The sequence below is a fragment of the Odontesthes bonariensis genome, chromosome 23 (assembly GCF_027942865.1).
Source record: "Odontesthes bonariensis isolate fOdoBon6 chromosome 23, fOdoBon6.hap1, whole genome shotgun sequence".
Lineage (NCBI taxonomy): Eukaryota > Metazoa > Chordata > Actinopteri > Atheriniformes > Atherinopsidae > Odontesthes > Odontesthes bonariensis.
In genome coordinates this window covers 1,705,236-1,732,441 of record NC_134528.1, presented here as the reverse complement: position 1 = coordinate 1,732,441, position 27,206 = coordinate 1,705,236, and the positions used below count along the sequence as shown (strand labels likewise).

The window sequence follows — 27,206 nt, the reverse complement described above, 5'->3', positions numbered from 1 at the left end:
TTGTAGCTAGCTTGAAACTGCCGTTTTGACAGGAAATGACGATCGGCGACGTCACGTTACGTTGCATCTTGGGTAGTTTGAGTATGAGTAGTAACCTCATGATGCATACCCAACATTTCGGAGAATCTAGTATGCATCCGGGAACTTCTCGCTTACTCAAACTCACATACTAACTCAGAAAGTTAGTAGGAGTAGTAGGAGAAGTATGTTATTTCGAACACAGCCAATGAATTGAACATCACAGCCAAATGGTTTTTGTCTCCTTTGCCGACTCATGTGGGGCTTAAGATTTGTGTTTGTGCTAAACTTTTCCCACCCTCATCAGGAGCCAAAACCTTCTCTGTGGTGTGAACTTTCCGGTGTCTTGAAAGATGTCCATGAGCGCGAAATCTTTTCCCACAAATCTCGCAGCCAAACGGCTTCTCTCCTGTGTGGACCCTTAAGTGACTCGTGAGGGTTCCTCGCTTGCTGAAACTTTTCCCACAAAGATCGCAGCCAAACGGCTTCTCTCCCGTGTGGACTCTGATGTGCGTCTTAAGGTTTATGTTGGTTATAAATTTCTTCCCGCAGTCGGCGCAGGCGAAAGGCTTCTCTCCGGTGTGGACCCTCATGTGCTTCGACAGAGTCCCTCGCTCGGTAAATCTTTTCCCGCAAACATCGCAACAAAACGGCTTCTCTCCCGTGTGGACCCTCATGTGACTGGAGAGAGTCCCTCGCTCGTTGAAGCGTTTACCGCAAACGTCGCAGCCGAACGGCCTCTCCCCACTGTGGACCCTCAGGTGCGCCTTCAGGTGCACGTTCCTCTTGAAACTTTTCCCACAAAGGTCACAGCTGAACGGCTTCTCTCCCGTGTGGACTCTGATGTGCGTCTTGAGATTTGTGTTTGTCTTAAACTTCTTCCCGCATTCGGCGCAGGTGAAAGGTTCCTCGCCCGTGTGGACCCTCTTGTGACTCGAGAGACTTCCCCGCTCGCTGAATCTTTTGTCGCAGACGTCGCAGCCGAACGGTTTCTCTCCCGTGTGGATTCTCATGTGCTTCTTGAGGTCTGAATTCTGCTTAAATCTTTTGCCGCAGTGGGAACAGCAGAAGGATTTCTCTCTGGCGTGGAGTCTCAGGTGCCTCTTAAGACCTTTCTTATGATTAAAGATTTTCCCACAAACACTGCAGCCAAACTGATTCTCTAACGCGTGGAAGCTCTCGTGTTTCTCCAGAGAGAGCTGGTCAAAATGTTTCCCGGAGTCGGGACGGCTGAAGGACATTTCGGCAGTGCCCACGTCGCCGTTCACACCCGACTCGGACGCCATCACCCGTTTCCAGTTGTTGAAACAGTCCTCGGTTTCGGGTCCAGAATCTGAGGATTTCTGCCAGTAATCGTCATCACTGACTTCCGTCTCAGAGGAGTCTGACGTCCTCTCATCGGTATTTAGTGGATCTGGGTTCCCGGCTGGTTCCGGTCCTCCACCGTCCTCTCCATCGGTTTCTGTCTTCATCAGTTCAGCTGAGCTGCTGGTGGGAGGTTCTGTCTCTCTGCTGTCTTCAGCTTTAACCTGAAGAAGCAGTGAGGACTGAGGTTCTTCTTCTTCTTCTTCTTCTTCTTCTTCTTCACTCTTCACAGTGACAGCAGTGACTGAGAACCTGCTGATATCCGTCTCTTCCTGCCCGTGAAGCTGCTCTCCCTCCTGACTGATCCAGAGCAGCTCCTCCTCCTCCTTTATGTGGACGGGTTCTGGGTCCTGCCGGGCCAAACTGCAGCTCCGGGGAGCCTCTTCTTTACTCACCAGCAGCTGCCGAACACCTGCAGGAAACATTAAAACACAAATGTTGTGAATTCCCTTCGGAAAGGAGTACACGTTACGGCAGGTCGCTCCACGCGCATAAAACTTTCTGTGTTTTTAACTTGTTGAGTTCTCTTCATATTTGTACTAGGGCTGAACGATATGGACAAAATTTCATATCTCAATATTCATGCCGGATATCTCGATATTCATGTCGGATATCTCAATATTCATGCCAGACATCTCGATATTCATGCCGGACATCTCGATATTCATGCCGGACATCTCGATATTCATGCCGGACATCTCGATATTCATGCCGGACATCTCGATATTCATGCCGGACATCTCGATATTCATGCCGGACATCTCGATATTCATGCCAGACATCTCGATATTCATGCCGGATATCTCGATATTCATGCCGGACATCTCGATATTCATGCCGGACATCTCGATATTCATGCCAGACATCTCGATATTCATGCCAGACATCTCGATATTCATGCCAGACATCTCGATATTCATGCCGGATATCTCGATATTCATGCCAGACATCTCGATATTCATGCCGGATATCTCGATATTCATGCCAGACATCTCGATATTCATGCCAGATATCTCGATATTCATGTCGGATATCTCGATATTCATGCCAGACATCTCAATATTCATGTCGGATATCTCAATATTCATGCCGGATATCTCGATATTCATGCCAGACATCTCGATATTCATGTCGGATATCTCAATATTCATGCCAGATATCTCAATATTCATGTCGGATATCTCAATATTCATGCCAGATATCTCAATATTCATGTCGGATATCTCAATATTCATGCCAGATATTTCAATATTCATGCCAGATATCTCGATATTCATGCCAGACATCTCGATATTCATGCCAGACATCTCGATATTCATGTCGGATATCTCGATATTCATGCCAGACATCTCGATATTCATGCCAGACATCTCGATATTCATGCCGGATATCTCGATATTCATGCCAGACATCTCGATATTCATGCCGGACATCTCGATATTCATGCCGGATATCTCGATATTCATGCCAGACATCTCGATATTCATGCCGGATATCTCGATATTCATGCCAGACATCTCGATATTCATGTCGGACATCTCGATATTCATGCCAGACATCTCGATATTCATGTCGGATATCTCGATATTCATGCCAGATATCTCCATATCGAAAGAAATACTGGACTATGTTTGTAAAAAAAAAACGGCAACGAAATTGTGAATTTCCAGAGCGTGTTACTCCACACTCGGCTCTCTACTATACGGACTTTACGCTGAAGATGGCAGCTGCAGCAGCAACATTTCTGGAAAGGTACTGGCTTGATTAAATTCATTCTGGACTCTCTATCCGACCACATGAAGACCTCGGGACACTTTGGTTTGGCTTTAGGGACCCTCTACTCACTACCACGTAAGTGTTATGTTGTTTGGAGCTGTAGAAGAGGTATAAAATAGCGTTTTGTAGCGGCGATACGATATGCCCCACTCTCCTCCAGGCTAACGACTTTTGGCTGAAAACGGTCAAATCAAAATTCTCAAAACACATCAGAATTAAATGATTTTGATGTCAACTCAACGTATGTACTCCCAACATCCCGTAAATTGACCTAAAGTGCATTTTACTCCGGATTATCCCTTTAACTTTGAACGCCCTGTTGACACTGATACTCATGTCCCGTGCTAACGCTGTTGCCTTCAGTCGAATAGAGACTGTAGAGACGCTTCTACCCGCTGCTCTCTGTTCAATAACCCACTGTTCAATTTTGTTATTATTATGTTGAATCACAATATATATATTACTCCGCTACGCTCATGACTACTGTAGCCGTAAGGCTGCGGTGCGGCTTTGTAGTTTACCAAAGTCTTACTAAAACATTTTGACAGAGCGCCGTGTACCACACAAAATCGCTTCGGGGTCCGTAAGCCAACAAGAATAAATCCAAATATAAAGCGCTCCGGGTTATAAGGCGCACTTTTGTCTTTTGAGAAAATTATAGGCTTTTAAGTGCGCCTTATAGTGCGGAAAATACGGTACCCAAGCTGTTTTATTTCATTTTACTTTCTATATACCCAAGCTGTTTTATTTCATTTTACTTTCTATATACCCAAAGTGTTTGTTTTGTATTATTTTAGTTTACTTTCTATATACCCAAGGGGTTTGTGTTGGTTATTTTATTTTACCACCTGCGCACCCGAGGGGTTTGTTTCATTTTACTCGGGCTCTGAGAACCTCAGGGAGGGGTCTCCTGCCCCGGGGAGGGGTCTCCTGCCCCGGGGAGGGGTCTCCTGCCTCGGGGAGGGGTCTCCTGCCCCGGGGAGGGGTCTCCAGCCCCGGGGAGGGGTCTCCTGCCTCGGGGAGGGGTCTCCTGCCTCGGGGAGGGGTCTCCTGCTGGTGCCCAGAGTCAGGACTAAACAAGGTGAGGCTGCGTTTCAGTTTTATGCTCCTAAAATCTGGAACTTCTTCCAGAAGATGTGAGACAGGCCTCAGCTCTGACAATGTTTAAATCCAGGCTGAAAACAGTTCTGTTTAGCTGTGCATATGACACCTGAAAGTATTTTATCTGCACTCTTCACTTTTTAATTACTTAATGATTATTTTAATGGGTTTTTAATTTCTTTATTTTATTTTTTATTTCTTTTTCATGATTTTATTGCCTTCTTGTGATTTTATGTAGCTGTGAAGCACTTTGAATTGCCCTGTGTATGAATTGTGCTCTATAAATAAAATTGCCCTTGCCCTGTCTGTATACCCAAGGTATTTGTTTTTATTTTATTTATTTATTATTACTTCTACTCTTTATGCTGGATGTGCCCTCACATTGCTGTTGATATGGAAAATTCAATAAAAATATTTTTGAAAAAAAGATAAATATATATTTATATATATTTTGTAACGTTTGTCCAGTGTCCAAACCATTTTCTGAAAGCCCTCTTTTGTGACGGTGTACACGGGCAAAATGATGTTGGCGACTGCCTGAGCTGCACATGCGGGGAGAATCTATATCGTTGATATCGTTGAATTTGCGATATTAATATCTTGAATGTTCATATCTAGATATTGATACGATAATGATTAGGGGTGCTCCGATCGATCGGCCGATATGGACCCTAAACAGGTTGATTGGTGGGCTCTCGAAGTGCCGATCAGAAAAGCCGATCGCATATTTAAAAAAAAAAAAAAGTTTCTTTTCACGCGATGCCCCCCCCCGGACGTAAATACCTAACGGATGTATGTCTCCCTCAGCTGTACGAGACATTATACACACTTTTGAGAGACAATGTCACATCAATCAGTTTTACTGATATTTGGAGTTCCAGTGCATGTCACATGTCGATGTTTAGTTTAACAGCGCATTTCATCGACCCGAACTCCCAGCGACACAACCTCGTACTGCACTGCCGAGAATTCACACGCAGCCGACGCTTCAGCAGGAGCCTTCGGACGTATGTAACACATTTCAGTTGCTTATTCTTACTTGCTTATTCCCTCATAGGTAAGGTCTAGTTGTTGGTTTGTGCCAAGGTTTTTTAAAAATGTTAAGGTTATTTAAAAACTGTGCTTATTCTTATATATCGTTATGAGGGAATAAGCAAGTAAGAATGAGCAACCGAAAACATTTTGGTTGCTTATTCCCTCAGTTAAGGTTTAGTTGTTGTTTTTTTATGTATCTATTGCTCTTGAAAGGGCATGTAATGTTTACATAAATAAAAAGCTGACGGTGGTACATAAATGTCTTTATTGTATTTATTATTTATTTTAGTACAAATATGTTTTTTTAACACTTTAAGTGGTGCACAAGGCTAGATTGTAAATACACAACATTGAGCATTTTTATTATCCGCCCATCGATTTTGTGATCGGTGTCGGCAGATTTAGGATTCCTGTGATCGGAGCATCCCTAATAACGATATATGGTTCAGCCCTACTTTGTACAGCAGTGTGCGTCGGTGATGACGGAAGTTATCGATGATCGGATACTGTTTATATTTCTCATGCGATGTGAGCCGTTGATATTATCAGGATGATATGCTCATTTTGCTTGTTAGTTACCATTTAGCGTGTCTTTCACGCTAAATGGTGTGGATAAACATGGACGGCTCGACATGTAACTCGGTTAAATATACATTTATTTCTCTCATTCACCGTTTGTGTGGCTACACAGCTGTCGTTCATTGAGGCCGTAGCGATTATGTTGATGCTCGCGTGTCAAATTGATCCTACCGATAGCAGACGGGTTGTCTCTGGTTAGCTTGGTCACGTGACCCGCCGATTGCATCAGGCCACTGCGTTGTTTAATGGTCCCATTCTGACCCGATCGGTGATTTGTAGTACGTAACTTTACTTTACTATAAATGTCGCTGTATAGCAGGTTAATTATTACTGATGCTGATTTGTTATTGTTGTTCTGTTTACAGATGTCACCAAACCACACTCACACATTTACCCTCATCGCTCACAGAGTATTAGTCAAAATGTTAAAAGGAAAGTTGGAGGCCCATTTCAAACAAGCAAAAAATAAAATTAAGTTTACAATATTTAGAACTCATGTTTCCATGTGTGATTAATCTAATTTACTCCACAAGCTGCACCACAACAGGCAGAAGTTACATGAAGGGCCGCAGAGGTCCAAACACACACATATTCTGACTCCAGTTCGGAGGCAGATGTGTTCCTCCCAACATGAAACCATTGATTTGTGAATTATTTTAAACTTTTGCTCTGAAAGTCTGTCGCTTCCTTTCCAGGAAGATGATGAAGGACGATTTATCAGGTTAACAAATGAGCAACAGACTGAAAATAAATTAACTGAGAACTAATTTCCTTTTCTCAAAATGTATTTCATATAGATCATGAATGTTATCACCATAAAACTCATCGTTCCGTTTCTCTGGAATGTTCTTCATTAAGACTTTAGGCTTCTCTCGGGTTCTTACACAACCAGCAGGAACATTTCCTCAAAGTGAGCCACTTACTGAGATCTCTGCTGTCTTGTGTCTGCTCCAGTTCTGATGTGGATGCTGCAGGTACGGGGGGCACCACACTGGGTCCTCTGGGGTCCTCTGGGTGGAGGCTCCTCCTTCCAGGCATCCCTGCTGCACCTGAGATTCTCCTCCTCACAATCCTTGTTTGTTCCTCTGTACCTTCTGATGTTTTAACCAGAGCAGCAGTCACAACCTGTAAACACACAAAAGGCAACCATTCAGTCAGTTAATCATTAAAACAACTGAGAACATTTAAAGTGGATATCGCATAATAATTTCCAGGCATTTCATGCTTAATTTCATTTTATTCTTCATACGACTCCTCAGGAAGAACAACCTGGAGGAGAGGCTGCTGGTTCCCAAACGTTGTGCCGTAGGATTTTGTGACACCATACGTTATTACTGCAATATACAACTACACAAAAATAATTATGTTTTAATTTACTATGGCAGTACTTTGTATGCACTCTTTTCATAATACAAAGGCAAACTCTATACATAAAAACAAAAGAAATCCTCAGAGAAAGAGGGAAAATGGAGCGCTTTCTGGTGCGAAGCAAACCACCAACCACCAGAGCAGAGACTACCCACCACCGAAAGAAAAGAGAAAAAACTGTCAGCTGACCGTATCATGAAAGTTACCGTCTTATGGCTTCAGTTGGACCGGGGATGTCAACAATCCTCAGCCCGAGTGAGTCCTGTCGGGAGAAGTTAGCTAATTCTAATTTAACTGCTAGTTAGCAAATGCTACCTTAACTCCTAGTTAACTAATTCTAACTTAACTCCTAGTTAGCTAATGCTAACTTAACTCCTAGTTAGTTAATTCTAACTTAACTTCGAGTGAGCTAATGCTAACTTAACTCCTGGTTAGTTAATTCTAACTTAACTTTGAGTGAGCTAATGCTAACTTAACTCCTGGTTAGTTAATTCTAACTTAGCTTTGAGTGAGCTAATGCCAACTTAACTCCTAGTTAGTTAATTCTAACTTAACTCCTAGATAGCTAATGCTAACTTAACTGCTAGTTAACTAATGCTAACTTAACTGCTAGTTAGCTAATGCTAACTTAACAGCTAGTTAGCAAATGCTTCTGCATCGTAGTACCTAAGCATCTCCCACCATGCGATTGAGCAGCTTCTTCCTTTCCCCGCTACCTGCCTGTGTGAGTTGGCGTTCTAACTAACTCTGGTTAAACATGAAGAACAACAGGAGGGCACGGCTCTCTGTTGAACAGGACTTGCTAGTGGCCCTCTGCTCAGTGGCACCATGATTAAAGAAATCTGCGCGCTGGCATATGTATCTCACTAATTTGTAAGTAGGCTAAATATTTACAATAGCACGTTTCCATGCTGATTGCTGAAATGTTGCATTGATAATTTGTAGTTTAGGACCATGGACAGTTCTCTGTGCTGAGTTTCCTTTGCCTCGTTTTTAATTTTCTGACCCGTCTGGTTTAAATGAATGTTCCTGCTTTGATGCTTTGATGAAGCCTAATTTGATAAAGTTTCAAATTATTTTTGAAATATTTCGTCAATAAATATTTCATGGGTAATATAGTTGGTTTTGTCACATTTTATTTGGCATTAGTAAATAATGATGCACATTTACAGATATGAATGATAACACGTGTAATAAGGGCTATTTTGCACAATAAGTGTGCCTTGAGATTTTTTACTTGTCTTTTGGTGTGCCTTGGGCACAAAAAGTTTGGGAACCACTGGTCCACAGAGCCACCATAAACAGCATGCTGGCGTCCTGCATCACAGGGTGGTTCGAAGGCAAGAGAGCACTGCAGAGAGTCACCAACACAGCCCAGAAGATCACTGGCTGCCTCTGCCAAGTCTGGATGTAAAGCCAGCTCTGAGCCAAAAACACAATCAAGGATCCATTCCACCCCAGGCACCACCTGCTCGAGCTGTTGCCCTCTGGGCGGCGCGACAGGTCACAAAAGTCACGGACAAACAGACTCAGAGATGGCTTCTTTCAAAGAGCTATAACCACAATTAATCACAAATGCCTCACTAAACACAAACTGTCCAATAACGCTGTCTTAATGTTAATAATACCACCTACATTAACATGTGCATTAACTGAAATCGCTCTTATGTGCAATAACAATACTATCGTCTATTTATTACCCCAATCCCAATGTTTTAATTGTGGCTCTCAAACAAATCTTACTGTTACAATTATTGTACATACATACATACATATATATATATATATATATATTTATATATATATATAGGCTATATATAAAAATTTGATTGTATTTTATCTAATTAATTTTTTTTCTATTTTTTTGGTGAAGATTTGTATTTTTTTTTAAATATATTTTGTATTTTGTATTTTTTGCATATTTGCACCAGCAGGAGTGGCATCGGTTTCTCATATGTATGAACTGTGTATATAATGACAATAAAGACTATTCTATTCTTAATCAAAACTCACCAGAGTTTGATCTGCGTCCAAAAAACAAAGGCTGTGAAATGGCCTTTTATCACTTTATTTCCCGAATTTAAAGCTGTAAATTGGAGCCAATTTTAGCGTCGTTTCCTGTGCTAACTTCCAACCCTGCTAACAGTCAGAAAAAGCTTTCCTGTGTTAACTTCCAACCCAGCTAACAGACAGAAAAAGCTTTCCTGTGTTAACTTCCAACCCAGCTAACAGACAGAAAAAGCTTTCCTGTGTTAACTTCCAACCCTGCTAACAGTCAGAAAAAGCTTTCCTGTGTTAACTTCCAACCCAGCTAACAGTCAGAAAAAGCTTTCCTGTGCTAACTTCCAACCCAGCTAACAGTCAGAAAAAGCTTTCCTGTGCTAACTTCCAACCCTGCTAACAGTCAGAAAAAGCTTTCCTGTGTTAACTTCCAACCCAGCTAACAGACAGAAAAAGCTTTCCTGTGTTAACTTCCAACCCTGCTAACAGTCAGAAAAAGCTTTCCTGTGTTAACTTCCAACCCTGCTAACAGTCAGAAAAAGCTTTCCTGTGGTAACTTCCTGCTAACAGTCAGAAAAAGCTTTCCTGTGGTAACTTCCTGCTAACAGTCAGAAAAAGCTTTCCTGTGCTAACTTCCTGCTAACAGTCAGAAAAAGCTTTCCTGTGGTAACTTCCAACCCAGCTAACAGTCAGAAAAAGCTTTCCTGTGGTAACTTCCAACCCTGCTAACAGACAGAAAAAGCTTTCCTGTGGTAACTTCCAACCCAGCTAACAGTCAGAAAAAGCTTTCCTGTGGTAACTTCCAACGCTGCTAACAGACAAAAAAAGCTTTCCTGTGTTAACTTCCAACCCTGCTAACAGACAGAAAAAGCTTTCCTGTGCTAACTTCCAACCCTGCTAACAGTCAGAAAAAGCTTTCCTGTACTAACTTCGTGCTAACAGTCAGAAAAAGCTTTCCTGTGTTAACTTCCAACCCTGCTAACAGTCAGAAAAAGCTTTCCTGTGTTAACTTCCTGCTAACAGTCAGAAAAAGCTTTCCTGTGTTAACTTCCTGCTAACAGTCAGAAAAAGCTTTCCTGTGCTAACTTCCTGCTAACAGTCAGAAAAAGCTTTCCTGTGGTAACTTCCAACCCTGCTAACAGTCAGAAAAAGCTTTCCTGTGCTAACTTCCAACCCTGCTAACAGACAGAAAAAGCTTTCCTGTGGTAACTTCCAACCCTGCTAACAGTCAGAAAAAGCTTTCCTGTGCTAACTTCCAAACCCGCTAACAGTCAGAAAAAGCTTTCCTGTGGTAACTTCCAACCCTGCTAACAGACAGAAAAAGCTTTCCTGTGCTAACTTCCTGCTAACAGTCAGAAAAAGCTTTCCTGTGGTAACTTCCAACCCTGCTAACAGTCAGAAAAAGCTTTCCTGTGTTAACTTCCAACCCTGCTAACAGTCAGAAAAAGCTTTCCTGTGTTAACTTCCAACCCTGCTAACAGTCAGAAAAAGCTTTCCTGTGTTAACTTCCAACCCTGCTAACAGTCAGAAAACTCTTTCCTGTGTTAACTTCCAACCCTGTTCACAGTCAGAAAAAGCTTTCCTGTGTTAACTTCCAACCCTGCTAACAGTCAGAAAACTCTTTCCTGTGTTAACTTCCAACCCTGTTCACAGACAGAAAAAGATTTCCTGTGTTAACTTCCAACCCAGCTAACAGTCAGAAAAAGATTTCCTGTGTTAACTTCCAACCCAGCTAACAGTCAGAAAAAGCTTTCCTGTGTTAACTTCCAACCCTGCTAACAGTCAGAAAAAGCTTTCCTGTGCTAACTTCCAACCCTGCTAACAGACAGAAAAAGCTTTCCTGTGGTAACTTCCAACCCTGCTAACAGACAGAAAAAGCTTTCCTGTGGTAACTTCCTGCTAACAGTCAGAAAAAGCTTTCCTGTGTTAACTTCCAACCCTGCTAACAGTCAGAAAAAGCTTTCCTGTGTTAACTTCCAACCCTGCTAACAGACAGAAAAAGCTTTCCTGTGGTAACTTCCAACCCTGCTAACAGACAGAAAAAGCTTTCCTGTGGTAACTTCCTGCTAACAGTCAGAAAAAAGCTTTCCTGTGTTAACTTCCAACCCTGCTAACAGTCAGAAAAAGCTTTCCTGTGTTAACTTCCAACCCTGCTAACAGACAGAAAAAGCTTTCCTGTGGTAACTTCCTGCTAACAGTCAGAAAAAGCTTTCCTGTGTTAACTTCCAACCCTGCTAACAGACAGAAAAAGCTTTCCTGTGCTAACTTCCAACCCTGCTAACAGACAGAAAAAGCTTTCCTGTGGTAACTTCCAACCCTGCTAACAGACAGAAAAAGCTTTCCTGTGCTAACTTCCTGCTAACAGTCAGAAAAAGCTTTCCTGTGTTAACTTCCAACCCAGCTAACAGTCAGAAAAAGCTTTCCTGTGCTAACTTCCAACCCTGCTAACAGTCAGAAAAAGCTTTCCTGTACTAACTTCGTGCTAACAGTCAGAAAAAGCTTTCCTGTGTTAACTTCCAACCCTGCTAACAGTCAGAAAAAGCTTTCCTGTGTTAACTTCCTGCTAACAGTCAGAAAAAGCTTTCCTGTGTTAACTTCCTGCTAACAGTCAGAAAAAGCTTTCCTGTGCTAACTTCCTGCTAACAGTCAGAAAAAGCTTTCCTGTGGTAACTTCCAACCCTGCTAACAGTCAGAAAAAGCTTTCCTGTGCTAACTTCCAACCCTGCTAACAGACAGAAAAAGCTTTCCTGTGGTAACTTCCAACCCTGCTAACAGTCAGAAAAAGCTTTCCTGTGCTAACTTCCAAACCCGCTAACAGTCAGAAAAAGCTTTCCTGTGGTAACTTCCAACCCTGCTAACAGACAGAAAAAGCTTTCCTGTGCTAACTTCCTGCTAACAGTCAGAAAAAGCTTTCCTGTGGTAACTTCCAACCCTGCTAACAGTCAGAAAAAGCTTTCCTGTGTTAACTTCCAACCCTGCTAACAGTCAGAAAAAGCTTTCCTGTGTTAACTTCCAACCCTGCTAACAGTCAGAAAACTCTTTCCTGTGTTAACTTCCAACCCTGTTCACAGTCAGAAAAAGCTTTCCTGTGTTAACTTCCAACCCTGCTAACAGTCAGAAAACTCTTTCCTGTGTTAACTTCCAACCCTGTTCACAGACAGAAAAAGATTTCCTGTGTTAACTTCCAACCCTGCTAACAGTCAGAAAAAGCTTTCCTGTGTTAACTTCCAACCCTGCTAACAGTCAGAAAAAGCTTTCCTGTGGTAACTTCCAACCCTGCTAACAGACAGAAAAAGCTTTCCTGTGGTAACTTCCAACCCTGCTAACAGACAGAAAAAGCTTTCCTGTGGTAACTTCCTGCTAACAGTCAGAAAAAGCTTTCCTGTGTTAACTTCCAACCCTGCTAACAGTCAGAAAAAGCTTTCCTGTGTTAACTTCCAACCCTGCTAACAGACAGAAAAAGCTTTCCTGTGGTAACTTCCAACCCTGCTAACAGACAGAAAAAGCTTTCCTGTGGTAACTTCCTGCTAACAGTCAGAAAAAGCTTTCCTGTGTTAACTTCCAACCCTGCTAACAGTCAGAAAAAGCTTTCCTGTGTTAACTTCCAACCCTGCTAACAGTCAGAAAAAGCTTTCCTGTGTTAACTTCCAACCCTGCTAACAGACAGAAAAAGCTTTCCTGTGGTAACTTCCTGCTAACAGTCAGAAAAAGCTTTCCTGTGTTAACTTCCAACCCTGCTAACAGACAGAAAAAGCTTTCCTGTGGTAACTTCCTGCTAACAGTCAGAAAAAGCTTTCCTGTGGTAACTTCCTGCTAACAGTCAGAAAAAGCTTTCCTGTGGTAACTTCCTGCTAACAGTCAGAAAAAGCTTTCCTGTGGTAACTTCCTGCTAACAGTCAGAAAAAGCTTTCCTGTGGTAACTTCCTGCTAACAGTCAGAAAAAGCTTTCCTGTGTTAACTTCCAACCCTGCTAACAGTCAGAAAAAGCTTTCCTGTGTTAACTTCCTGCTAACAGTCAGAAAAAGCTTTCCTGTGGTAACTTCCAACCCTGCTAACAGTCAGAAAAAGCTTTCCTGTGTTAACTTCCAACCCTGCTAACAGACAGAAAAAGCTTTCCTGTGGTAACTTCCTGCTAACAGACAGAAAAAGCTTTCCTGTGTTAACTTCCAACCCAGCTAACAGTCAGAAAAAGCTTTCCTGTGGTAACTTCCTGCTAACAGTCAGAAAAAGCTTTCCTGTGTTAACTTCCTGCTAACAGTCAGAAAAAGCTTTCCTGTGGTAACTTCCAACCCTGCTAACAGACAGAAAAAGCTTTCCTGTGGTAACTTCCAACCCTGCTAACAGTCAGAAAAAGCTTTCCTGTGGTAACTTCCAACCCTGCTAACAGACAGAAAAAGCTTTCCTGTGTTAACTTCCAACCCTGCTAACAGTCAGAAAAAGCTTTCCTGTGGTAACTTCCTGCTAACAGTCAGAAAAAGCTTTCCTGTGTTAACTTCCAACCCTGCTAACAGTCAGAAAAAGCTTTCCTGTGTTAACTTCCAACCCAGCTAACAGTCAGAAAAAGCTTTCCTGTGGTAACTTCCTGCTAACAGACAGAAAAAGCTTTCCTGTGGTAACTTCCAACCCAGCTAACAGACAGAAAAAGCTTTCCTGTGGTAACTTCCTGCTAACAGTCAGAAAAAGCTTTCCTGTGTTAACTTCCAACCCTGCTAACAGTCAGAAAAATCTTTCCTGTGGTAATTTCCAACCCAGCTAACAGTCAGAAAAAGCTTTCCTGTGTTAACTTCCAACCCTGCTAACAGTCAGTCAGAAAAAGCTTTCCTGTGTTAACTTCCAACCCTGCTAACAGTCAGAAAAAGCTTTCCTGTGGTAACTTCCTGCTAAGAGTCAGAAAAAGCTTTCCTGTGTTAACTTCCAACCCTGCTAACAGTCAGAAAAAGCTTTCCTGTGTTAACTTCCTGCTAACAGTCAGAAAAAGCTTTCCTGTGTTAACTTCCAACCCTGTTCACAGACAGAAAAATATTTCCTGTGTTAACTTCCAACCCAGCTAACAGTCAGAAAAAGCTTTCCTGTGGTAACTTCCTGCTAACAGTCAGAAAAAGCTTTCCTGTGTTAACTTCCAACCCTGCTAACAGTCAGAAAAAGCTTTCCTGTGTTAACGTCCAACCCTGCTAACAGACAGAAAAAGCTTTCCTGTGGTAACTTCCTGCTAACAGTCAGAAAAAGCTTTCCTGTGTTAACTTCCAACCTTGCTAACAGTCAGAAAAAGCTTTCCTGTGTTAACTTCCAACCCTGCTAACAGTCAGAAAAATCTTTCCTGTGGTAATTTCCAACCCAGCTAACAGTCAGAAAAAGCTTTCCTGTGTTAACTTCCAACCCTGCAAACAGACAGAAAAAGCTTTCCTGTGGTAACTTCCAACCCTGCTAACAGTCAGAAAAAGCTTTCCTGTGTTAACTTCCAACCCTGCTAACAGTCAGAAAAAGCTTTCCTGTGTTAACTTCCAACCCTGCTAACAGTCAGAAAAAGCTTTCCTGTGTTAACTTCCAACCCAGCTAACAGTCAGAAAAAGCTTTCCTGTGGTAACTTCCTGCTAACAGACAGAAAAAGCTTTCCTGTGGTAACTTCCAACCCAGCTAACAGACAGAAAAAGCTTTCCTGTGGTAACTTCCTGCTAACAGTCAGAAAAAGCTTTCCTGTGTTAACTTCCAACCCTGCTAACAGTCAGAAAAATCTTTCCTGTGGTAATTTCCAACCCAGCTAACAGTCAGAAAAAGCTTTCCTGTGTTAACTTCCAACCCTGCTAACAGTCAGAAAAAGCTTTCCTGTGTTAACTTCCAACCCTGCTAACAGTCAGAAAAAGCTTTCCTGTGGTAACTTCCTGCTAAGAGTCAGAAAAAGCTTTCCTGTGTTAACTTCCAACCCTGCTAACAGTCAGAAAAAGCTTTCCTGTGTTAACTTCCTGCTAACAGTCAGAAAAAGCTTTCCTGTGTTAACTTCCAACCCTGTTCACAGACAGAAAAATATTTCCTGTGTTAACTTCCAACCCAGCTAACAGTCAGAAAAAGCTTTCCTGTGGTAACTTCCTGCTAACAGTCAGAAAAAGCTTTCCTGTGTTAACTTCCAACCCTGCTAACAGTCAGAAAAAGCTTTCCTGTGTTAACGTCCAACCCTGCTAACAGACAGAAAAAGCTTTCCTGTGGTAACTTCCTGCTAACAGTCAGAAAAAGCTTTCCTGTGTTAACTTCCAACCTTGCTAACAGTCAGAAAAAGCTTTCCTGTGTTAACTTCCAACCCTGCTAACAGTCAGAAAAATCTTTCCTGTGGTAATTTCCAACCCAGCTAACAGTCAGAAAAAGCTTTCCTGTGTTAACTTCCAACCCTGCAAACAGACAGAAAAAGCTTTCCTGTGGTAACTTCCAACCCTGCTAACAGTCAGAAAAAGCTTTCCTGTGTTAACTTCCAACCCTGCTAACAGTCAGAAAAAGCTTTCCTGTGGTAACTTCCAACCCTGCTAACAGTCAGAAAAATCTTTCCTGTGGTAATTTCCAACCCAGCTAACAGTCAGAAAAAGCTTTCCTGTGGTAACTTCCAACCCTGCTAACAGACAGAAAAAGCTTTCCTGTGGTAACTTCCTGCTAACAGACAGAAAAAGCTTTCCTGTGTTAACTTCCAACCCTGCTAACAGTCAGAAAAAGCTTTCCTGTGTTAACTTCCAACCCTGCTAACAGTCAGAAAAAGCTTTCCTGTGGTAACTTCCAACCCTGCTAACAGTCAGAAAAAGCTTTCCTGTGTTAACTTCCAACCCTGCTAACAGTCAGAAAAAGCTTTCCTGTGGTAACTTCCAACCCTGCTAACAGACAGAAAAAGCTTTCCTGTGGTAACTTCCAACCCTGCTAACAGTCAGAAAAAGCTTTCCTGTGGTAACTTCCTGCTAACAGTCAGAAAAAGCTTTCCTGTGGTAACTTCCAACCCTGCTAACAGTCAGAAAAAGCTTTCCTGTGGTAACTTCCTGCTAACAGTCAGAAAAAGCTTTCCTGTGGTAACTTCCTGCTAACAGTCAGAAAAAGCTTTCCTGTGGTAACTTCCTGCTAACAGTCAGAAAAAGCTTTCCTGTGTTAACTTCCTGCTAACAGTCAGAAAAAGCTTTCCTGTGGTAACTTCCAACCCTGCTAACAGTCAGAAAAAGCTTTCCTGTGTTAACTTCCTGCTAACAGTCAGAAAAAGCTTTCCTGTGTTAACTTCCAACCCTGCTAACAGACAGAAAAAGCTTTCCTGTGTTAACTTCCAACCCTGCTAACAGACAGAAAAAGCTTTCCTGTGGTAACTTCCTGCTAACAGACAGAAAAAGCTTTCCTGTGTTAACTTCCAACCCAGCTAACAGTCAGAAAAAGCTTTCCTGTGGTAACTTCCTGCTAACAGTCAGAAAAAGCTTTCCTGTGTTAACTTCCTGCTAACAGTCAGAAAAAGCTTTCCTGTGTTAACTTCCTGCTAACAGTCAGAAAAAGCTTTCCTGTGGTAACTTCCAACCCTGCTAACAGTCAGAAAAAGCTTTCCTGTGTTAACTTCCAACCCTGCTAACAGACAGAAAAAGCTTTCCTGTGGTAACTTCCTGCTAACAGACAGAAAAAGCTTTCCTGTGTTAACTTCCAACCCTGCTAACAGTCAGAAAAAGCTTTCCTGTGCTAACTTCCAACCCTGCTAACAGTCAGAAAAAGCTTTCCTGTGGTAACTTCCAACCCTGCTAACAGTCAGAAAAAGCTTTCCTGTGTTAACTTCCTGCTAACAGTCAGAAAAAGCTTTCCTGTGTTAACTTCCAACCCTGCTAACAGTCAGAAAAAGCTTTCCTGTGGTAACTTACTGCTAACAGTCAGAAAAAGCTTTCCTGTGTTAACTTCCTGCTAACAGTCACAAAAAGCTTTCCTGTGTTAACTTCCTGCTAACAGTCAGAAAAAGCTTTCCTGTGGTAACTTCCAACCCTGCTAACAGTCAGAAAAAGCTTTCCTGTGGTAACTTCCAACCCAGCTAACAGTCAGAAAAAGCTTTCCTGTGTTAACTTCCTGCTAACAGTCAGAAAAAGCTTTCCTGTGTTAACTTCCTGCTAACAGTCAGAAAAAGCTTTCCTGTGATAACTTCCAACCCTGCTAACAGTCAGAAAAAGCTTTCCTGTGTTAACTTCCAACCCTGCTAACAGTCAGAAAAAGCTTTCCTGTGTTAACTTCCAACCCTGCTAACAGTCAGAAAAAGCTTTCCTGTGGTAACTTCCAACCCAGCTAACAGTCAGAAAAAGTTTTCCTGTGTTAACTTCCTGCTAACAGTCAGAAAAAGCTTTCCTGTGGTAACTTCCAACCCAGCTAACAGACAGAAAAAGCTTTCCTGTGCTAACTTCCTGCTAACAGTCAGAAAAAGCTTTCCTGTGTTAACTTCCAACCCAGCTAACAGTCAGAAAAAGCTTTCCTGTGCTAACTTCCAACCCTGCTAACAGTCAGAAAAAGCTTTCCTGTGTTAACTTCCAACCCTGCTAACAGACAGAAAAAGCTTTCCTGTGTTAACTTCCAACCCAGCTAACAATCAGAAAAAGCTTTCCTGTGTTAACTTCCAACCCTGCTAACAGTCAGAAAAAGCTTTCCTGTGTTAACTTCCAACCCTGCTAACAGTCAGAAAAAGCTTTCCTGTGTTAACTTCCAACCCAGCTAACAGTCAGAAAAAGCTTTCCTGTGTTAACTTCCTGCTAACAGTCAGAAAAAGCTTTCCTGTGGTAACTTCCAACCCTGCTAAGAGACAGAAAAAGCTTTCCTGTGCTAACTTCCAACCCTGCTAAGAGACAGAAAAAGCTTTCCTGTGCTAACTTCCAACCCTGCTAAGAGACAGAAAAAGCTTTCCTGTGCTAACTTCCAACCCTGCTAAGAGACAGAAAAAGCTTTCCTGTGCTAACTTCCAACCCTGCTAACAAACAGAAAAAGCTTTCCTGTGGTAACTTCCTGCTAACAGTCAGAAAAAGCTTTCCTGTGTTAACTTCCAACCCTGCTAACAGTCAGAAAAAGCTTTCCTGTGTTAACTTCCAACCCAGCAAACAGTCAGAAAAAGCTTTCCTGTGGTAACTTCCTGCTAACAGTCAGAAAAAGCTTTCCTGTGGTAACTTCCTGCTAACAGTCAGAAAAAGCTTTCCTGTGTCGGTAACTCTGCTCATGATTAGTTAAATTAAATTAAAGTTAAATTACCTGTCCAGCAGAGAACAGACAGCTTCGTTGTCTCCCTGGAAACATCTGTCCCTCATCAGTGATTTCTAGCCGGGAAAGGCCACAGCAACGTTTCTCCTTGTTTTCTTTTTCAGCTTCGGTTCCGCTTCTTCTTCACGCTCCTTCGCTTCTTCTTCGGCTCCTTTTATCCTCCATCAGTCACAGTTTGGCTTTAAAAGTTCTCTAAAAACACTAAATGTTTAACCAGAAGCAGAAACTGTTCCGTAGAGACGGCAAAAACTCTGCTGAAGGCTCAAAACATAGCAGTTAGCTTAATGCTAGTCAGTCCTAGCTTTATTTTGGTCCCCCCTTCAACACAGCGCACCAAACAAATTGGTTCCTAGGCCCCTATTTTTATATATATAAATTCATTATATAATATATATATATATATATATATATATATAATATATATATATATATATATATATATATATATATATATATATATGAGGAGTGTGTAGTTTGTGTAGTGTAGTGTGTAGTTTATAATGAGTGTAGCATATATATATATGAGTGTATATCGTGTGTATACATATATATATATATATGTATACACACAAATGTCACGAATATATAAAATATATATATTTAATATACATATGTTGACTCAAACTAAGTAGTTCCTATCTCAGTATTTTACTCACTTCTGTATATTTATATATATATTTATATATTTGTGACTGTTATTACTTTGAAAGCAGATTTTTAGGGGAATGTTGACTCATTCACACAGCTTTGATTTTTATCTCTGCTGAATATGTGATACTTATTTATCCCGTCTCCTTCTCTTTTAAATTTAGTTTTGATAAGAAATACAATAAGAGTAAAGATCTTTAATTCTTCTTCTTTAAACACGACATCTTACCTCGCAACAGATGAATCCTGAGACTTTCTTTCTTCTTTCTTTGTGATTTGAGAATTTGAGAATTCTTATTATTATATATTATGCAAAAAATGGCATGTGGCATATGAAAAAACCCATCAGATGTACTTAAATTAAAAGTGTTTTCTTGTGAATGTAAATATTTAAGCTGCACACCTCAGGAATGAATTATTTTACACTTTTTATGCTTTATTTTTTTCCATCGTCCTGTAGAGAGGACATTGCTCCATCATACATCTCATCAGACTGGTACATTCCTGTAAACATCCTCTGCCATCTATACTACAGAGCAACTGAGTGACTGTCAGGCTCGATGGGGTGACGATACAGAGAAGCTGGAGATGATGGAAAAGGTGGGAAAATGTCAAATGTACAACTCTGCATGAGAAAAAAGGAGCTCTACAACAACGAGCCTCAAAAACACCAAATAAACACGACAGTGTCGTGTGGAAGAAAGGAATACACAACACAAATACACCGATATTACACACAAAGAAGAAGGAAGCGACTGTCAACACGATCCACAAACGCACCGCTGGCTGCTGGGATGAAGACATTCAGGTTTCCTGGATCATTTATAATCGTCTGAGCTGAATTTAAAGTGCTTTAACTCTCAGTCTGTGCTGTGAAAACGAAGACTCGCCTCGGCTAAACTTCAAAACTTCATGCGATCAACTACCAGCAGACATCTTAACCCCTTAACGCCTATTTTCATATATGCTACAAACCGTTTGACTCCATCAACCAGCTGAGATAGCATCTTTATTCCCCCAATGCCGCTTAGTCCAGATTCACTACGGACCTAGGAACCTTTGACAAGCACTTGTTTCTAGTGGGACCGCAAAGTGACGGACTTATTTCAGGTTGTTGTTAACTTATTATTGACCATTATGCCTGTTGTTGCAAATTTGCCACATACCAAAATTTCTATTTATTTTTTGTGCAAAAGTGAAATGAATAATCTCAGCATTATTTACCATCTAAAACACACACAAAACATTTTTTTACATACAGCTTTATAAATTCAGGCGTTAAGGGGTTAAAATGTCAGCGAATGGGATGTTTTCCTCAGTTAAAGGTGCAAACAGAGGGTTTTTGATTGATGTTTGTCCCGCTGAAAGGTTACGCTCAACAATCTGCTCTCTACAGAACTCAGGTTCAGGATTTTTATGCGTGAGATGGGAGCCCCCCCACCTCACGGGTTCGTCTCTTAAACTCACTGTGAGGCTGCCTCGCTTGCCTAAGTTTCTGGTTTTTTGTCCGTGAGAAGTGAGAGAAAAGGAGAAGAAAAGGAGGAGAGCGAAAGAGAAGAGAGCGGGTGTGTTTTCCTGGGAATAACGGAGCGGATCTACCACGTGAGGACGGACGGATCCTAAAGATGAGCGGAGGTTGTGTGTGAGCTGCAGTCAGAAGAAGAAGAGTCCGGAGTGAGAGAGAGAGAGAGAGAAGAGATTTTTTTCTTGCTTTTTTTTCTCTTTTTCCATTTTTTGTGTTTGTTACAGTTTGTCGGTGAGACTTTGTGTCTCGGGCGGTTCCGTTTCCCGCTCTGAGCTGCAGCCGGAGGCGGACGGTTCGCAGTGAGCGGCCCGTCGTCCCAGCAGGGCTCAGATGATGCCGTACTGGGCCAGCTCGTGCAGCTCCAGGTGGTTGAAGGCCTCCCAGGGGCAGATGACGGTGATGTCTGCAACAGAAGGCGGAGATGGGAGCCTGTTCGGGCTCCTGGGAGCCTGTTCGGGCTCCTGGGAGCCACACAGACGGATATCTGAATATCTGAAAGCAGCAGAAACTCACCTGTGCCCAAGCCCTCCATGCCGGGGATGTCATCACCAAAGCTGCAAAGAAAAATCACAGATCACACACCTCATCGTGTTATAAACTCTTCAAAGCTCAGTTCAACCGCCAGAAATCTGGGAGTGACCTTTGACCTTTGATCTGAGGTCGGACAAACAAATGAACAATGTCATCGGGACTAGTTTTTTCCAGCTGCGTCTCCTGGCCAAAGTTCAAATGTCTTTAAGTCGTCATGACCTTGAGAAAGCCCTCACACTGGAAAAAATCTAAATCTTACCAAGTATATTTGTCTCATTGAGTATCTCATTACACTTAATATCAGACACAACTGCCTAACAAGCACCATTTCAGCCAGATATAGGGACTTGTTTTAATACAATACATCTTGAATATCTTGTTAAATGAAAAAGTCTTGAAAACAAATTGTTTTGAGTCATATTTCACATGAAACAAGCTTTTTTTTTTAATTTGAAGAGGTTTTTAAGCTAATTTCAAGATCACTTTTATCTCAAAAGTCCTAAATATCACATTTTATTTCAAGAAATCTTGACAAGCCGATTTTCACTAGTTCCATTGGCAGATTTATTTAGCTTATTTCAAGCAAAAACGTCTTTTATTTGTTGTTTTTTACTTATTTTTGGAGGGGCATTTTCTCCAGTGCATGCCCCGATAAGTTGAAGGTCAGACTGTTTTAATGCCCTTTATGTGGGCGTCTCCCAGTCTTCTCTCAGCCGCCTTCAGCTGGTGCAGAACGCTGCTGCCCGTCTTTTAACCAACACCAACAGACGTGTGCACATCACTCCTGTTCTTTTTTTAAATTTTAAAAATTTAACTTATTTTTTTTTTTAAATTATTATTATTATTATTTCATTTATTTTTTATTTTAATTTAATTTATTTTAATTTAATTTTTTTAATTTATTTATTTATTTTTTTATCACTCCTGTTCTTAACTCCCTCCATTGGCTTCCTGTCCTTTATAGAACTGATTTTAAACTTTTAATGTTGGTTTTTAAAGCTCTTAACGGCCTCGCCCCGTCGTATTTATCTGAGCTTTGAACAGTCCTGGTAGAGCTCTGAGGTCAGCAGATCAGTTTCTGCTGGAAGTGCCCAGGTCAGAATACAAACCCTGGGGTGAGCGAGCCTTTTCCCAACGCTGCCCCCAGGCTCTGGAATAAGCCCCCCGTCCAGCTGAGTCTTGTTTCTGACCTGGGCCTCTTCACATCTGGGCTAAAAACCTGCTTATTTAGGATGGCTTTAATACCCAGTAGCATGATGACACTTTTATCTTATTTTATCTTATTTATTTTGTTGTATTTTATTGCTTTCACTGTTCTTTTATTGTTTTTATTTGTTTTTACTTCTTCTTCTCTTTATTTATCACCTCCTGTAAAGCACTTTGGTACACCGTAAGGATCGTCTGTAAAGGGCTGTAGAAATAAAGTACATTTACTTTTACATAAACTCTAAAAACTCTGAGGAGAAGGAAAAGTAGCTTATCGTAGGCGTACCCCTGAATTCCCTTCTTTGGAGGCTTGCTCTTGAACTGACGGGTCTGCCTCTGCTTAAACTTGGGGGGGCCCTTGCGAGGGGTGGCGGGGCCTCCGGTGACACGGGTGGCTGACTTGATCTCAGCTTTGGGCGGCTCGAGGTTCATTTTGAGTTGTTAGAAGTTCAGAGACACCTCTCACACGTGATGAAATCTGAACAAAAGAGAACAAACACTCAAACACACTGGAAAAAATCTAAATCTTACCAAGTAGATTTGTCTCATTGAGTATCTCATTACACTTAATATAAGACACAACTGCCTAACAAGCACCATTTCAGCCAGATATAGGGACTGGTTTTAATACAAAACATCTGGAATATCTTGTTAAATGAACAAATTGTTTTGAGTCACATATCACATGAAACAAGCTTTTTTTTTTTACATTTAAAGAGGTTTTTAAGCTAATTTCAAGATCACTTTTATCTCAAAAGTCCTAAATATCACATCTTATTTCAAGAAATCTTGACAAGCCGATTTTCACTAGTTCCATTGGCAGATTTTTTTTGCTTATTTCAAGCAAAAACTCTTTTATTTGTTGTTTTTCTTACTTTTTTTTCATTTTTTCCCAGTGCAGACAGGAAGAAAGAGCCCCCAGAGTTTTACCAAAGACGCTCTGCTGCTGTCACCTCCATCTGACCTTGCCACCTGGAATCCTCTTACACATATGACGAACACCCCCCCCCCCCCCCATTTAATTGAATGGACCGCGCTCCAGATCGTCCTGTAAAGATGACCCAATTTCCCATAATCCCCCTGGCTCAAGTTGATGAGTCCTCACCTTCTCGGTTTCAAGCCGATTGCGCTGGTGTAATCCTGTTAGAGCAAGAAGTGCTGAGCGAGGCAGCGGGGCTCTAAATGATCAGTGTGTCCCTGTGATAATGAGCGACCTTCCCCGGCAGGTCTTAACCCCGAAGCCTGACACCAACAGGGAGCTGTGCACTGGAGAAAAATGCCCCTCCAAAAATTAGTAAAAAAACAACAAATAAAAGACGTTTTTGCTTGAAATAAGCAAATAAATCTGCCAATGGAACTAGTGAAAATTGGCTTGTCAAGATTTCTTGAAATAAGATGTGATATTTAGGACTTTTGAGATAAAAGTGATCTTGAAATTAGCTTAAAAACCTCTTCAAATGTAAAAAAAAAAAAAGCTTGTTTCATGTGATATGTGACTCAAAACAATTTGTTCATTTAACAAGATTTTCCAGATGTTTTGTATTAAAACAAGTCCCTATAAATATAGTCCTTTGCAGCTCAGGAAGCTGAGCGTCCAAGCTTTTAGATGCTTTTCCCTTTTTTAGCTCCAACTTTCTATCGTCTTTTTAAAAACTGTCTGGAACAAACTCCCAGAAAGCCTCAGATCAGCTGGAACACTCCCAATCTGAAGCTGGAGTTTCAAAACCTAATCACATTTTAACTCCTGATTTTATCTATTGTCCTCAGTTCTTTCTTTTTTTGTTTAAAGTTTTAAATCGTGCTTTTTGTTTCTACTGTTTTAATGTCTCTGTAAAGCACCTTGTTGTTGGATTGTGCTGCACAGATAAACCTGCTTCACTCTGTCGACACTGAAGCTGTTTGCAGAGAAAACATTTGAAATTGTTTTGTAGAGGGAAACATTTTTTTAAAGAAACTAAGAAAGAAAAAGTTTATTTCCAGCTTAAATCCTTCAGAAACCAAGCTGAGTGATGAACTTACAGCCAAATAAAGCACCAACGAAGAAGACCTGCACAGCCTTCTCTTTGAAAATATCCCGCTGTGGCAGCGTTACATGAAACCGTCCCATTTAAAATCTCTGATCTCTATCCAGCCTGCATGATCTGTGTAAAATATTCTGCTTACCCAACATCTTAAAGCTCGGCCACAATCCTCCATAAACATGTATGTGTTTCATAATCCACTGAACTCTTCATTGTTCTTGCTTTTCTTGTATTTTCTCTCTGTAATTATTCCCTCTTTTCACACAACAGTAACAACTATTCTAATTGTTGTTATTGTTGTTTTTTATATTATTTTACTCTCCCATGTTGTTGACATCAATCTGCCGAAGGGACTAAAGATGGAACTTAGCTATAATCTTGCATATTTACATGTATATGTTCATTAATATGTATTGCCCCAGTTTTAACCCCTTAACGCCTATTGTTGCATATATGCTACAAACCGTTTGACTCAATCAACCAGCTGAGAGAGCATCTTTATTCCCCCAATGCCGGTAAGTCCAGATTCACTACGGACCCAGGAACCTTTATATAAATAAATATGTAAAATAAAAACATTGTTTTTTCACTGTTATATTACTGTGTTGTTGTAATCTTATTATTGAACATTATGCCTGGTGTTGCAAATAAGCAACAGACCAAAATTTCTATTTATTTTTGGTGCAAAAGTGAAATTAATCTCAGCATTATTTACCATCTAAAACACACACAAAACATGTTTTTACATACAGCTTTATAAATTTTGTGTGTGTTTTAGCCTTTAACCTTGTAGCACCCACAGTTGCAGATATGCAACAAGCTTTTTATTTATTTACATTATTTATTTACATTATTTATTTACATTACATTTTTATTTACATTACATTATTTGATTTTTTTAAATTTACATACATTATTTACATTCATGTGTAATATTTTTTTACATTACATTTTATGTAAAAATGGGTGGGAATAAACCAATACTTTTGGTTTATTGGCAGTTGCATATCTGCAGCTGTGGATGCTACAAGGTTAAAGGCTAAAACACACACAAAACATGTTTTTACATACAGCTATATAAATCCAGGCGCTAAGGGGTTGAATAAATAAACTGAAACTGAAACTGCAGAAACAGTAACGGTACCTGGTGCCCAGCCGGGTGTGTGATGCGGGTCTACTCACCGGCTGCTTGCTGACCAACAGCCAGACGACCGGATGCTCTTTCCAGCAGACGACTGGGCTTCTATGCTAGGCTTGCTGTGGGGCTCAGCCGGGGCTTACGGACCCTTTTATACGCTGAGCCCTGAGGGGGATTAGGAAGGCGCCGCCTCCCGACTCTGAACATGTTTGGGTTCAGCTTTGGTCCAAACCTGCCAAACCGAGTACTTAGTTTGTGTTTTACTCTCATTCCAATCTGATGTGAGCACTGGAAAAAATGCCCCTCCAAAAATAGGTAAGAAAAACAACAAATAAAAGACGTTTTTGCTTGAAATAAGCAAAAAAATCTGCCAATGGAACTAGTGAAAATCGGCTTGTCAAGATTTCTTGAAATAAGATGTGATATTTAGGACTTTTGAGATAAAAGTGATCTTGAAATTAGCTTAAAAACCTCTTCAAATGTAAAAAAAAAAGCTTGTTTCATGTGATATGTGACTCAAAACAATTTGTTTTCAAGACTTTTTCATTTAACAAGATATTCCAGATGTATTGTATTAAAACAAGTCCCTATATCTGGCTGAAATGGTGCTTGTTAGGCAGTTGTGTCTTATATTAAGTGTAATGAGATACTCAATGAGACAAATCTACTTGGTAAGATTTAGATTTTTGAAGCTGAATTTCTGGTTCTGAGGACGCTGGAAAACGTTTGAATTCTAACACGTTAAATCTGCATCATTTCTAAATGACACCAACTAAATATTATGGATTATTCCTTTATTTTGTGTTGCTGTCATACAGAAATGTCCCAGTCTGGTATAATCTCATCTTATCTGACTTCTCCTGGCATCCCTGTGACTAAAGGAGAGGAAGCATTCAGTTTCATTCATAGTTCATCACATGTTGTAGTTCTGAGAGCAAAGCTGGGAAATCTCCTTCTGCTTTACGGATTCAACATCTTGGGTCTCTGAGCCCAAGTTTTTCCATTTGAACTCATCGTAACTCGTATTAAAGTTACCCGTTTCATCCTTGATGCTTTTTTAAAAATAGATCAATAGATTCTTCAGTCCTCATTTCTTTATATTTTTCTTCCAAGCAGCCATATTTTAAAGTGTTCTTCATCAATAGTTCTCCAGCTTTCTGAAGGTCTTTCAGAGCTTCACTCATCTTCAGAGGAATGTGTTTTTTCTCTGTTAAGCCACTTAACTCTGAGCTATGAAGCATTCAGGCAGGAAAAAGGCTCCTAACTCAAGGGATGAACCAGTGCTGTGTCCACATTTTAAACTGGATCTTTAGGCACTTTGTTCCCAGCAGCCTGTCACAGAGACACATCATTTGTTCCCATTTCTTTAGCTGCATCTGTGAAAAACAGCTTCATAGTTTCAACTTTTTTGTACATTTACGTTAAAACTGCTTTCAGTTTCCAAAAGAGTCAAATTAATATAAGAAATTCAGTTTAATCCCAAAATAATGAACGTTATCACGTCTAAAAGTAGAAAAGTAGGAAAAAAACAGACAATAATATGAATTATATGTTAAACAACATCAAGAAAAAGTAAATAAGATTCAATTTAAAGCTTAAAAAGGAATATAAGATATAATCTAATGACTAATTATGGAACACTTCATATAAATGAAATGATTAAACT

At 40.7% G+C, this 27,206-nt stretch overlaps 2 protein-coding genes across 3 annotated transcripts; both read right to left on the bottom strand.

The window, feature by feature from the left end:
* On the bottom strand, window positions 1-18,764 carry LOC142373443 (uncharacterized). Its single transcript, XM_075456696.1, has 3 exons — window positions 18,463-18,764; window positions 6,798-6,999; window positions 1-1,795 (listed from the first exon to the last, which is right to left on the bottom strand). The coding sequence occupies exons 1-3, from the start codon at window positions 18,505-18,507 to the stop codon at window positions 273-275; spliced, it is 1,770 nt and encodes a 589-aa protein (XP_075312811.1). The 5' UTR covers window positions 18,508-18,764; the 3' UTR covers window positions 1-272.
* A 798-nt stretch (window positions 18,765-19,562) lies between these two features.
* Window positions 19,563-25,653, bottom strand: pde6gb (phosphodiesterase 6G, cGMP-specific, rod, gamma, paralog b). Of its 2 annotated transcripts, none has more exons than XM_075457289.1 (4): window positions 25,585-25,653; window positions 22,668-22,859; window positions 21,158-21,198; window positions 19,563-21,047 (listed from the first exon to the last, which is right to left on the bottom strand). In XM_075457289.1, the coding sequence occupies exons 2-4, from the start codon at window positions 22,811-22,813 to the stop codon at window positions 20,971-20,973; spliced, it is 264 nt and encodes an 87-aa protein (XP_075313404.1). In that variant the 5' UTR covers window positions 22,814-22,859; window positions 25,585-25,653; the 3' UTR covers window positions 19,563-20,970. The 2 variants fall into 2 exon arrangements, with proteins under 2 accessions (XP_075313404.1, XP_075313405.1); XM_075457290.1 differs by having other exon boundaries at window positions 25,547-25,600.
* Window positions 25,654-27,206: the final 1,553 nt, after the last annotated feature.

What these genes read in the sequence shown, in the direction of transcription:
- LOC142373443 (XM_075456696.1), bottom strand. Translation starts at nt 18,507, where the DNA reads ATGTTTCCAGGGAGACAACGAAGCTGTCTGTTCTCTGCTGGACAG. An exon ending in GTCTGTTCTCTGCTGGACAG is followed by an intron (nt 7,000 to 18,462) that starts GTAATTTAACTT and finishes GTGTGTTTACAG; the next exon opens with GTTGTGACTGCTGCTCTGGT. An exon ending in ACAAGACAGCAGAGATCTCA is followed by an intron (nt 1,796 to 6,797) that starts GTAAGTGGCTCA and finishes TGTTTCCTGCAG; the next exon opens with GTGTTCGGCAGCTGCTGGTG.
- pde6gb (XM_075457289.1), bottom strand. Translation starts at nt 22,813, where the DNA reads ATGAACCTCGAGCCGCCCAAAGCTGAGATCAAGTCAGCCACCCGTGTC. An exon ending in CCAAAGAAGGGAATTCAGGG is followed by an intron (nt 21,199 to 22,667) that starts GTACGCCTACGA and finishes TTTTCTTTGCAG; the next exon opens with CTTTGGTGATGACATCCCCG. An exon ending in CATGGAGGGCTTGGGCACAG is followed by an intron (nt 21,048 to 21,157) that starts GTGAGTTTCTGC and finishes CTTCTGTTGCAG; the next exon opens with ACATCACCGTCATCTGCCCC.